Source organism: Pithys albifrons, chromosome 9, assembly GCF_047495875.1.
Source record: "Pithys albifrons albifrons isolate INPA30051 chromosome 9, PitAlb_v1, whole genome shotgun sequence".
NCBI classification, from domain to species: domain Eukaryota; kingdom Metazoa; phylum Chordata; class Aves; order Passeriformes; family Thamnophilidae; genus Pithys; species Pithys albifrons.
Window position 1 is genome coordinate 30,872,018 of NC_092466.1, and position 13,266 is coordinate 30,885,283.

Consider the following 13,266-nt stretch of genomic DNA (forward strand, 5'->3'; position numbering starts at 1 on the left):
TTAACCTCGTATCATGATTACAAACTACTTTCAACTCACAGACAGTTTTCCTATCACAGTAACACAACCGGGAAATGAATGCACACCTTCTGCATCATCACTGCAATCAACTAATACCCAATTAAACATTCAGTTGCTTTGCAAACCCCACAGCCGTGGTTACAAAAGCTATCTTACAATGTTAACAAATTATCCCGACAGCTACCAAGTTACACACAGGAACAAGCTTTGCTACTTCAATCACAAGGTAAGACAATTAAAACAAAAGAATCCCTGTCAGAATTTGGCACAAATCTGGATACCTTTTTCTTCCGATCCCGGGATCTTTTCCTGTGTTTTCTTTTTTTCTCAGTTTCTTCCTCAGCATTTATTTCTAAATCCCTGTTTTTCTTTAACTGTGATGCTGCGTGAGCCATAATGCATTAAAATCCTTTATAACAATGCTCCCTTGTAAAAGGTGATTTCCTGGGGCACCTTTAGCCAGCCCTTACAGCAAATGTTCCAGTGATTGGAAGGAAATCTGTGACCAGAGCCAGGAACACATTCAGGATTCAGAGATCTCGCAGAAGCTTGCAGTCACTACAAAAATATATAGTTGCAGGTTTCTTCCTATACCTTTCTGCACCTGAGCCTTTATAAAACAGTGCAGCCATCGTAATGCATTTAACGTAATGAAAAAGACAGCTGGGACAGAGAAAGCTGTATTATGGCTGTATCCCCTGCCACCAGCTGGAAGTGTCTAAGTGACTCCCACTGAAGGGGGAATGCTGAAAAGGAGCGCTTTCTATTAAAAAAAATTCCAGAACAATAACATATGCTGCATTGTTTTTTCTTCACTAATCTTCAAGCATGTTTTAAAAACCTATTAAAAATGCAGTGTTAATGATGTACATTTCTCAGCTAGTTTTGTATAGTAAGCCATTTAACCTACAATGAAATGGAGCAGCTCCTACTTTAGGTTAACTGCTGATGGTGACAAAAAAAATAAAATAAAAATTTCTTTTTACCATGGAGACCCTGACTGCATTATGTAGCAAACAATGCATGCATTGCCATATCTTAACAGTGTGTCCTTTATCCCATTTTTCAATTCCAATACATTTTGTGAGAGAGGATTACAGAAAGCCCTGTTGTCTTTTTCCTTTTTTTTTTTTTTTAACATACTTATTACAACACATACAGAAAGAAAGATGCAATCACACTAGTGTGTGAAACAGGCATTTAATTCATGGGAGATTTTCTGGCACCATTCTTTTACGTGGTCAGAAAGGGAAATCGGCACTATTTCCATGTAGTTGGAAAGGTACTTTTAGGCTTTTATGTCAAGGCTTGCTTCAATCATCTTACTATTTTTGCCACCTGAGTCCTCAATGACTGCAGCTTTTGAATATTCATTATGGAAGGTAAAATAGCAGCAGTATTAAGGCCTGCAGGAGGATCTTTTACTAGGATGAACACAGAGCAAGCACCTAGTAAATAAGGAACCATATTTTCCTGCACAAATATGAACAATCAGCAGCTTGCCTCGAGACTGCTGCTTTTAACCTTTCCTAGTATTCCTAGTAGCACACTTTGCAGTAATGAAGATCAGCATTTAAAAGCAGTCTGATTTCTCTCAGATAAGAACCCAAAGTCTCTCCCAGTGAAACCAGGATATTTACATGGCACTAGCTTTCCTTTCCAGCAGGGAAAACCAAACCAAACCAAACTAAATCAAACAAACAAAAAACCCCAAAAAACAAAAACAAAAAAACCTAAAAACCCAAACAAACCAGAATCTGTTGTAAAGATTAAGTTAAATATAAAATTGAAGTGCAATTAGCCAAATCATGCTGAAGCTTTCTTTGGACCATAGCACAAAATCCAGAGAGGTTGCACAAGGTTGTAAATATTCTTTCCCTCAACTGAGAGACATTTTATGAGTTCTGGTTGTTGAGGTCCAGTAAAGGACATGCACCCATTGCTTCAGTTTCCACATAACATGGCTAAAAGTAAAATAACCTTTTAAATCTCCAAAACAGAAACTACTTGAACACACTGTATATTGTCCAAAAGGCAGCACATAGTGCGCTGTTTGTCTACAGTTCACAGGCCAACAAACTAGGTTTCAAAAGTTGTTTATTTTGGAGTGACTTTTAAGAAATGGTCGAGGATGGAGACCACAGTTATGTGACCTGAGGGATTTTATTTCCTGATGCAGTAAAATCACGGGTTCCTGTGTGTACCCACCACTGCCTGTACATATACATCAACATGTACTTTCTCCCTACTCCTCCAGCAAAGACTTCTGAAGCTTCATACAATGCTGCCTTTGGAGTGCTGTGGAAAGAGGAATGTTGCACTTAGGCAGTGCTTGGTTTTGAACCAGAATCAGTAAATTCCAACTTCTATATGTGCTACAGAAGCTTGAATAAACATATTGCCACTTTTGAAGATGCAAAGAGTATACCCCAAGGACGCCCAGAGCATGTTTCCAGCTGTAAGGCATAACTGCAAACTGTCAAAAGGCAACATTCAGGCAGGTGGCATCTGGATTTTGGCCTGGCTCTTTAGTGAGCCACAGGGCAGCAGTGAGGAGACTGCTGTACCACAGGAGCCCTGCTAGAGAAGGGAACGGGCAAGGCTGCTGATGTAAGGGGGCTGCAAAAGGTATCTCAAGAAGGCTAGTGGAGAAACTATAAGGTTACAGCAGGAAATGGAAGACTGTCTTGTGTTCTATTTGGGGAAAAAAAGGCAGAGAAAAAGCACCCAAGGCCTCACTTTTTAGCTTTAAAAGCTTCCTGCATGACCTTGGCAGTTATACTCTTGGAAGCTCAGTTCTTTCTCTATAAAATAAAGTTGACATTAGTCCCCCTGTCTGACAGAACACTGTTATTAGCAGGAAAGTGCATAGAAAATACAGCAGAACCAGAACTGAAAATGGATTCAACAAAATTCTATAGAGTTGGATCCCTCTTATTCCCAGTACATTTCTATCTGGATTTGAAAGGCTCAGAAGCCTTTGCCTTAGGAAACCAACTTATTGAGCAACAGCTGAAGTGAATGCTGCTGTCAGTCACCACTTGCTTGCTAATCCTGTGACGTTCCATAAACCTTTTAACCATACTAGCCTGTAATTAATGTCTAAATAACCTCATTAAATGAAAATACAAATAATGTATTAAAAAGTGTTAGCTGTTTAAAATACTTGAAGCATACTTTTAAAAATGTTGGCACAGAGTAATATGCACATCTACCTCTCAAAAGCCCAAACACTTTAAGTACCGGTCATATTCTGTGCAGGTAGAAAGCAGCTCAAGCTTTTATTAATGAGAATAATACTCAGAAATGAGGATAGTAAGTGAACTCACCCAATCCCTTGAGATATCCATAAGTTGAAGGATTTTATCTGTCAGCCAAGACTGATTCATCCCAAGTATCTTTTCGGCTAATTAACCAATTGGCCATAACCTGTAGATGTTTTCATCATGTTGATTATAAACCCTGCTTGAACTACAGAGTCCAAATCCTGAATTAGATTTCAGAAAGCAAAAATGGCTTTTCAAACTAGGATTTTGAGAAACTGGGTTTTAGGTACTAAAGCAATGATCGAAAAAAAAAATCAACAACAAAAAATCCCTTACAGCTGGAGAGATACTAACTAGGGAGACTTTGTGTAGCTTGCAGGCTGGAACAGTCTTAAACAGAAGAGAGGTTACAAAAGAAGTATGAGTAAAAGATTCAGGCCTCTATGGAAAAAAGACTCTATATCTACAAGTTCTGCTTTTGGGGAAATGGTGGCCTGGCATCATTGACTGGAAGGTGATATGGCACTGCCAGATGAAAGTTGGATGAAGTGTGAAGGTTTCCATGCCAGATATGTCATAACTCACTTCAAGGGAATTAGGTACTGGAAATCCTCATTAAGTGCTTCTTTTCAGACTTCAGTAAAATAATTAAGCTATTTGATTTCACCCTTAATTACAAAGTTAATGAAATGCCAATGAGTGTTTCAGCACAATCCATAGGGTCCTGATAAAGAATGATAAACTGTATCTTACTTGAACAATGGGAAATTTACACTTTCTGTTAGCACAAGGATAATGTCTACTTAGCTTCATCTACTCACAAAGTCATAATAATAATGGCTGGGAAGTGATTTTATCAGCTTGAAAGTCAAGTATGTCATTTGGTTCAGTTTAAGTTGCTAGTCCCACTGTTAAAACTAAATTCAAGAGACTGCATAACAGCATTGGCACGTAACATTGAGACACATTCAGAAAAAACACAAGTAGTTACAGGGGAAAAAGGTATTCACAATCTTATTACTGGCATTAATTCATCAGCTGGTCAGCAGCTTGTAAAGCAAAGATAGTACCATCACTCTTACAGTTCTTTTAAACAACTATACAGCACAAAACAAAACAAAAAAACACCACCAAACAAAAACCCCCACACTTGTGAATACACTGTTTTACTAAGAATAAGCCAAAAAATAGATCTGTGAAAAATCTATGCATTTTTAGGGAAGATGGAATACCACAGAAACATTCAATATTTACACTTCTTGGATCACTATGGATCACATACAGTGCTAGAAGGTCAGTATGACAACTTTTGCTGGTAAACTATGTTACATTTTTCTGAAGATGAAGAGAGAGTTATAGGTAGAACAGAAATAGCAGAGAGTAAAGGAAAGGAAAACACAGAGGAAAAAAATCCCGATTATGTAGGTTACTCTTAAATTCTTAATTTCTGAGTTATCTGATACAGAACAAATGATAAAAGAGGGATGATACAGAACAAAAATTAAAAGGGGGAAAGGAGCCTATCTTTCTGCCACTATAGCCCTGCTTTGGATTAGTTTGTTGAGAAAAGCAGTGGAAATGAAACAAGAAAAATGAGGGAATATCAATTAACCAATTCATGAAAATAACACTGACAGAAGCAGAAGAAGTAAGAGTTCTGACTTAAAAAAAATTCTTTGTGAAACTCAATTTCCCATATAAGACCCTTTTCAATGAGTCTCATAAGATTAGACTAGCAGGCCCTGTGCTTCAAAAACACAGAAAACAAATCAAGATTAAAAGCTTATTTAACATCATATTACTTTTATCTCCTGTTCACACATCTGATGTCCAGGATAGGATGACCCATCTCCAAACATGCAGAAAATCACAGTCACTAAGTAGCAAAAAAATGGAAAATAAGAAAAGTCTAATCTTGCTATGCTCTTCTGGTTTGTTGTATTTAGTTTTCTCCACCTGCTCTTTCAGCAGAATTCTGCTTTGGCAATAAGAGAATCACAGAATATGCTAAGTTGGAAGAGACCCACAAGGGTCATCAAGTCCAACTCCTGGCACTGCACAGGACCATCCCCAAGAGTCACACCCTGTGCCTGAGGGTATGATTCAAATGCTTCTTGAACTCTGCCAACCTTGGTGCTGTGCCCACTGCCCTAGGGAGCTTCTTCAGTGCCCAACCACCCTCTGGGTGAAAAACCTCTTTCTAATATCCAACCTAAACCTTCACTGACACAACATCAGGCCATTCCCTCAGGTCCTGTCACTGGTGGTCACAGAGAAGAGATCAGTGTCTTCCCCTCACAAGGATGTTGTAACTGCAATGAGGTGTCCCCTCAGTCTCCTCTTCTCCAGGCTCAACAGACCAAGTGCCCTCAGCTGATTCTCCTATGGCTTCCCCTCAAGGTCCTTCACCATCTTCGCTGCCCTTCTTTGGACACTCTCCAAGAGCTTCATATCTTTCCTATATTGTGGTGCCCAAAACTGGCACAGTATTCAAGGTGAGGCCACACCAGTGCAGAGCAGAGCAGGACAATCCGCTATTATTTTACTTCTCTGGGGCACAAGAGTTTTAAAAAATGCTCTGGAAATGACACAAATTCAGAAATGCAGTGATAATGCCTGGAGGCTTTTTACTTCTTAAATTACCCTTCTTAAATTTCCTGCTGGAAATTTCAGTAGAAATGGTAACAGTTGTAAAAGTCAAATGAATAAATAAATATATTAGACACAATCAAACAAAAACCCAACTCAAACACACCACCACTACAATAAAAACCACAACTAAATCAGAAAACCTCAAACTTTCCCCTAAAGACTCACATGGAAAATAGTTATGGAACATGCTTTTCAGTAAGCTCATCACCTGCTTTCTGAGCTCAAACAAGCTCAAAGCAGCAATCACATTCAAGCTTTTAGAATTTAGAGCAAAATTACTATTCCTCTGTGCACGGATGACATGGTTTGGGCTCAGCTGATGAAGTTACACCTCCTGCAGTCCAGCACACTCTGAACATGAGAATGGCTGGCACATCTGTGAATTTTAACTTCAAGTTTGAGGCACGACTTTTAAAGAAAACAACTACAGATTTTCTTTTGCCCTCAAGACTTACACTGCAAATCAGGACAGCTCAAATGCTGACTCAAGGCTCACTCAAACATGGGTTCAGGGGGAGGCAAAACAGGACAATAAATCTCGACTGTCCCGGGCCACAACGCAGGCATGGTAAATCATTCTGCAAACGAACTGGGAGAGAGAAATATGCACCAGCAGAATAGAAAGTCTGACTGCACAAGACTGACGATCACCCAGGACCTGGAGACTACTGACTTTCAACCCTGACTTTCAAAACAGGGCAATTTTGTTTGAGGCCTATGCAGAAAGAGGGAGCTCAAAGTGAGACAAATGAATATCAACCCTTCTGGGAGGATGGTGTAAAGAGTTTCATCTCTGACTCATAACAAACTAAGAAAAAGGTACTGACGTATCTTATTTATAGAGGCACACTAATTGGAAGATAGATTTTGCGGGGGTTTGTGGATGGGACTGCTAAGCAGTCCAGGAAATGTATCTGATGCAAGGAACACTGGTAAGACTAGGATATATAATCATTAAATTCTTGCTGAGCAAACACACCAAAAACTTCCTTCCTATTCTTCCTTCACCAAGAATATTGCCAAAATCTTTCATTTACTGGGAAACACTGAAATAATACAAGTATTTCTACCTTTCTCGCCACAATTCAAATACTGTGCTACAACCAGGACTGAAACTCTCATATAGAGTACCAAGATGCTGACAAAGATCACTAGGAAATGGCAGTAAACTGATTTCAGACATCTTAAGGGGAAGAAGTTATATCCCAGTGATGCCGAAGGGGGTTTTGATGCTTGATTTTCACATTTTGCAGATTTTCGGAACACAGTAGCTTTAGATTTTTAGTGGGTTAATATTTCTGGTTTATGTTTAATGTCTTTCTATCATTACCCCTGTCCCAGAATGGGGAGCTCAAATTCTTTAAGTTGTTTAGTTTCTTTTTCAAGGTGCAAGATTGGAGGATATCAGAAGGCCTGCAGAACGAAACATAAACACAGGTCAGAGTGACCCAGAAGTCAGAACTGGAAGAACTCCAGGAGCCCAAGGAAGAGGAGCCGATGAAGACAGAGGGTCTCAATGACCCCAGACCCAATTCCTGGGGGGTGGAACAGGGGTGGGACTGGGGCTGGACTAAAAAAATGTGTAAAGTAATGATTGGAGGGATCATATTATAAAAACCGTAGAAACTAGAACTGGGAAGCACATGCATGTCATCATGTATTCCTGTGGCCCACAGGCCTGATATTAAAGGACCTTTACTTTTTATCTTATCCTACACTAACTTGGCTCAGAGTGCTGCTTTGTGGGGGTTCTCTCACAGCATCACCAGACTGACACTAGATCACAATTAGTGACATATTTTTCAGCCTTTGTTTCAAACTACTTAAGAGTGTTCTGAAACATAGATTGAGCATATTAACTTTATTCAGATTCCCACTTCCACAGTCTCTCTCTGCCTGCTCCACCTTGCTCCCCTTGCCTCTGCAAGCCTCAGGACAACCAGGAGGTCAGTGGACCAAGAGGTGCCATGTGGCACCAAACTGAGCTTTGATCTGGAAATTTTCTTGATGTCATTGTAAGTGACCAACACAGCCAGGAAAAATCTATCCCTGCATATAGGATTAAGTGTAAAAGCAGGGTCTGTATCACTCTTGCACTCCCACACACATGCCTGTGATATGATGGGAGGATCTATCCCATCCTGGTGAGCTTCAAAACAAGAAATGTGAAAGGCCATTCATCAGGATTTTATGGTTCAGCTACAAACCTCACCCTGAGTGGTCAATTAATCACTGCTGCATCTGTTAACTTCTGCTCCAACATGAAAGCAGTCGCCAATTTGCTAAACCATCCAGTGAACACCGAGCCTGTGGCAGGGTTTCCCCCAGCATAAGGAGAGCAGATATAGTGGAGGTGGCTCTCAGAAGCAACACTGCCAGGTCACCCAGGCCCCAGACAAATACAAGAGCAGTTATTCCCTGCTCATCTCAGATGGAAAACTCCCTGTCTCAGAGTAATTTAAAAATAACCCAAAACAGCAGCAGAAAATGTCTTTGTGGTATTTCAAGTTTCTCAGCATCAAGTCCCCGCCTGCTGTCCCTTTTTTGGAGCAGTCGCAGCCTCAGAATAATAAAAGCTAAATAAAAGTTCTCCCACTGCAGAACCACCAAGGTGCCAGGAAGTGAATGTGCTAAAGGAAATGAAGCTGCCAAACAAGGAGTGGGGTGGCACCAGCAGTCACAAACAGATGTAACACCTTTGCCTGTAACCAGCAGAACACTTTCCAGTAACCTTTCATTTAGTATTCTTTAATTTTTGTTAGGTTTGAGTTAAACTTATATACTGTAGGCTAAAAGAAATCTGGACCAAGTGAGCCTTCACATAAATAATTGCACAATCCACATCCATGTGTAGTAAGGCCTCTCTGCCTTAGGAAGATACTGTGACCATGAAAATATTATTTAACCTTCCCTGCCACAGTACAGGCACAAAAGGAGAAGCACTTATAACTTTGGACAAAGGTAGCACTTCATCACCTTATGAAATGGGCTATTTCTCACACCCCCTTCCAACAGTAGAAAGCCTCACTAGGTAACCCAGTTCCTTTATATTTTTCCTGCTCTGCACATCAGGAGCAGCTTACCTGTTTTATTTTGAAACAAAAAGTTGCTGAATAAGTCTAACAAAGGACCCATCTTCAAAGGTCACAAGAAAGGCTCTCTGTGAAGTTTTCAGCATTTCCCAGTTGCCCTTAGAGTTTCAACTGTGTAATTTTTGTTGAATTTCTGTGCTGCAAAAATGCAGAAATTAAAGGGAAGAAAAACGGTTCCTTGACCTGTTTGCATGTTAGGTGGGTTTTTTATTTTTAATTTCACTGAACTACTGAATATGCAAAAAATCTACTCCTAATATTCAAGATCCCTAAGACAAGGAAAGCAGGTACATGTGAGCCAACAAATAGCTGCAGTTTCAGTTCCATTCCTGTTCACTGCCACACTTAGCTGCTGGACCAAGGCTCCCTCAACAAGTATAGAGGACACATTTACTCACTCTGACTTTAATTGCAGACTTCCCATTTTAGCCAAAGTTAGTGCAGAACTTGCAGTGAAAACAGTAGTTCCTACCAGTATAGAAACAATTCATCGATTTTTAAGGAAATGCATAAAACAAAAATATGAAGGCAAAAAAAGAGCTCTCCAACCCACTCCAGCATAAACAAACTCATTTAATTAGATTCCTTAATTATTTATTATTCCTTTTCCTATATTGCAATGACCATCTTTGCCTCATTCCCAAAGGATCTTCTCCATAATTAAGTCAGGGAATCATTAAAATCTCAACATGCTGCCTGAGTGAGATTTGAGCACTTTGAGTGTTCTGCACACTCTATGCAGCAGCAAGTTGACTTTCATTGGAAAAAACACAAACCCCCAGAATCATTAGTAATAAATAATAAGTAAAAGAGTATCGAAGTCACATTTTTCAGATGACATTTTTCTCATTTTCTCATGAGTAAATTCATATACCAGTCAAAAAATCTCCAAGTTAACATTTAAAATAATGGTATGTGAAAATCTCCAGTTTTCTGAAAATAACCAACAACATAAAAAATACCTCAGGGTAATTTTAGAAACAGAGATTTACATTTTACAAAAAATAAACCAACCAACAAAATCCCCAAACAAACAAACAAAAAAAACCAACAAAAAAACCCCACAAAAATGCCAACTATGACAACAAATTCCTGTACTTCAGTGCTAAAATTCTGCTGGAACAAACCCTCAGATGAGGAAAGGTAAGGAGCCAAAGACTTGTCAAAAGCAAAAAAAAAAAGTCAGAAATGTTTTGTTCATTCATAAATTTCACATAAAACTATTAACATTCCCAGAAGGCCAAGCTCTCTCCTGGCCAGCAGAGAGTAAGATGGCAAATGAAAAAACCCACTTACCTGTATAATAATTATAATTATCACAGAATAGGTGCATTGATGTGATGCCTGAAAACCCAGGTAATATTAGTGCCCTATTCAGGACAACACAGTAAGAGTCAATTCCTGTCCAGATCCCCTTGGTTCTTCCTTTTTCTCCCCAAAAGGCAAACCCATATGACTGGAAGTAAATTGAACAAAAACTAAGAATGCCTTTTTTTTTCTTTAAATTTATGTTCTTATGATTTGTTCTACTTTAAGCTGGTTTGTGGAGGGCTGAGAAGGAATCATGTGACATGGAAGTTCTGTTTAGGAATAAAGAATTCTTCCTGTTTTAAAGACAGACTAAAATAGTTAGTGAACCTAAAACTTAAATAATCAACACTACACAGAAAAGAAGAGAAAAAACTATACAAGAACTATCACCCAGGAACAGCTTCAAGGGTACTAAAATAGTACACAACCACAAAGTGAACTCGATGCAGTTCATGCCAGGACACTGGAATTATATAGGAGTAAGATAAATTCAAGCCACTGTAGTATTTTGGGATTCCAGGTTTGGCTGTTTGGGGATTTTTTTTGTGGTTTTTATTCTTGGGGGCGTGGAGTGGGTTTGAGACTTGTACCTGACATTCTCATAAGCAAGGTAAGGGACATGTGTTGATGAAAAGATTGTTAGATTAATCCAAGAGTGATGTGGTAGTGGAACTTAGGAACCAAATATTAACATTCATTTTGAAAAAGGATAGATGTTCTGCAAGAGTCTGTCCTGGATTTGCTTCTCTCCAATGTTTTATTTATGATTTGGCGAATAGAAGAAGTTTGTTACCAGTGCAAACATGAAACAACAAGAATCATGTGCATGTTAGAGAGAAAAATTTTAGACCAAAATAGTAAATAAGACTGGAGGAATAGTTTGGTCAAAACCTCAACCAGAAGACATAAATTTCACTGAGGATGATAAGGAGGAAAAAAATTTTCACAGGCTATAGAACAAGTAGGGACTGTTCTTCAGTAGGATCTGGAGGGTATAAAACCTTGCAGGTTCAATGCAGGACAAAAGACAAACAGCAGAGTAGAGTGGAGAAGTACAGCCTGCACAATGAAATCATCTTTCTCTTCTATTTAGTATTTGCAAAGCTGCAGGTATACTGTGACTGACTGCTGCTATTCTGCTGCCAGAAAGATATGAATATTTGGAAAACAAGAGCAATCAGAAGCCTGTAAAACACATCCTCGTTTAGCCTAAAGAAAAGATGACTGACTGAACACGCCAACAGTCCTCAAGCCCATCAAAGCCTGACAAAATGCAGAAAATAGTAGTCTGTTCTCCACTATTACTACGGATAGTAAGAGGAGTAAAAAGGTTAAATCACAGAAACCAGATTTGGGTAAGATACTATGAAAATTTTGAACAATAAGGAAGCTCTGCAAGAGCATGCAAAGGAAACTCAGCAGCTTCATCACTGACCTTTATGAAAGAAATACAGGATCCACATTACTGCAGAGGCTCATAAAAGTCTGCAGGACTTTACAAAAGCAAGAACACACATGTGCATAGCTCCTTTGAAGAAGGCTGAACACTATCAAAATTGTTCATGTAATATGTCCACAGCTGGGAAATCAATTAGACAACATATACCCAACCACCCTCTGGATGAGGAACCTTTTTCTAATATCCAACCTAAATCTCCCCTGACATGACTTCAGGCCATTCCCTCGGGTCCTGTCACTGGTCACCACACAGATCTGTGCCTCACCCTCTTCTTCCCCTCACAAGGAAGTTGTAACCGCAATGAGGTCTCCCCTCAGTCAAAATTCTCCAGCTGAACAAACCAAGTGACCTTATCTACTCCTCCTACATCTTCCCCTCAAGGCCCTTCACCATCTTCATTGCTCTCCTTTGGACACTCTCTAACAGCTTAATATCTTTCTCATATTGCAGAGCCCAAATCTGCACTCAGTATTCCAGGTGAGGCTGTCCCAGTGCAGAGCAGAGTGGGACAATCACCCAGCTGGCAATGCTGTGCCTGATGCCCCCAGGACACAGCTGACTCTCCTGGCTGCCAGGGTACTGCTCACTCATGTTCAACTTGCCATCCACCAGTACCCCCAGATCCCTTTCCTGGCCCTGCTTTCCAGCACCTCATTCTCCAGCCTGTCTGTACGTCCAGGATTATCCCACCCCAGCTCCAGAATCCAGCACATCCCTTTGTTGAACTCCAAATGGTTGGTGACTGCCCAGTCCTCTCATTTGTGGAGGTCTCTCTGCAGGGTCTCCCTGCCTTTGAAGGAGTCACCAGCTCCTCCCAGTTCTGTGTTGTCCGCAGACTTCCTCAGTGTCCCTTCCAGTCCTGCATCCAAATAATTTTTGAAGATGTCAAAGAGCACAGAGCCCAAGATGGAGCCCTGCAGAACCCCACCAGAGGCACTAGAACAGGCTCTCCAGAGCAGTGGTCACAACACCAAGCCTGGCAGAGCTCAAGAAGCATTTGGATGATACTCTGAGGCACATGGTGTGACTCTTGGGGATAGTCCTGTGTAGTGCTGAGTTAGATGCAATGATCCTTGTGGGTCACTTCCAATTCAGCATATTCTATGACTCTGTGTGCTGGTTTAAAGGTGAACCAGCAGGGGAAATGAACTCACCACGAGAGAGATTATAAGTCAGAGCTAAAATTTAATAATAATATTACAATAACAACACTGACACACAGGGGAAATTGCATTCAACTCACAAAACCCCAGCAGTATAACCCAGTGTCCTGGGGCACAAACCCAAGGGGGTTTGTTTGCCCTTGCGCTGAGACCCCCTGTGGTTCCCCCAAGTCCAGAGCAAAACGAAAAGAAAAACCTGTTGGTGCAGGCGAGGGCTGTGGTCTGGGCGAGAGTGGTGATCTCCTCCTGTCAAGGTCCTGCTGCTGCTCTGGATCCGACGAGAAGTTCCCGAGGCCTTCTTA

General features: G+C 40.3%; 1 protein-coding gene across 12 annotated transcripts in view; it reads right to left on the minus strand.

The window, feature by feature from the left end:
* Positions 1 to 13,266, minus strand: part of ANK3 (ankyrin 3) — a 353,784-nt gene that overhangs the window by 201,551 nt on the left and 138,967 nt on the right. For 2 of the 12 annotated variants that reach the window (XM_071564345.1, XM_071564340.1), the window contains exon 1: positions 303 to 694. The exons of 3 other annotated variants lie outside the window; for them this stretch is intronic. In XM_071564345.1, coding sequence (XP_071420446.1) covers positions 303 to 416 — 114 coding nt within the window. In that variant the 5' untranslated portion in view covers positions 417 to 694. Of the gene's footprint in view, positions 1 to 302; positions 699 to 13,266 lie in introns of those variants that run through there. 7 more of the 12 variants (XM_071564352.1, XM_071564351.1, XM_071564346.1 and 4 more) reach the window with 6 other exon arrangements.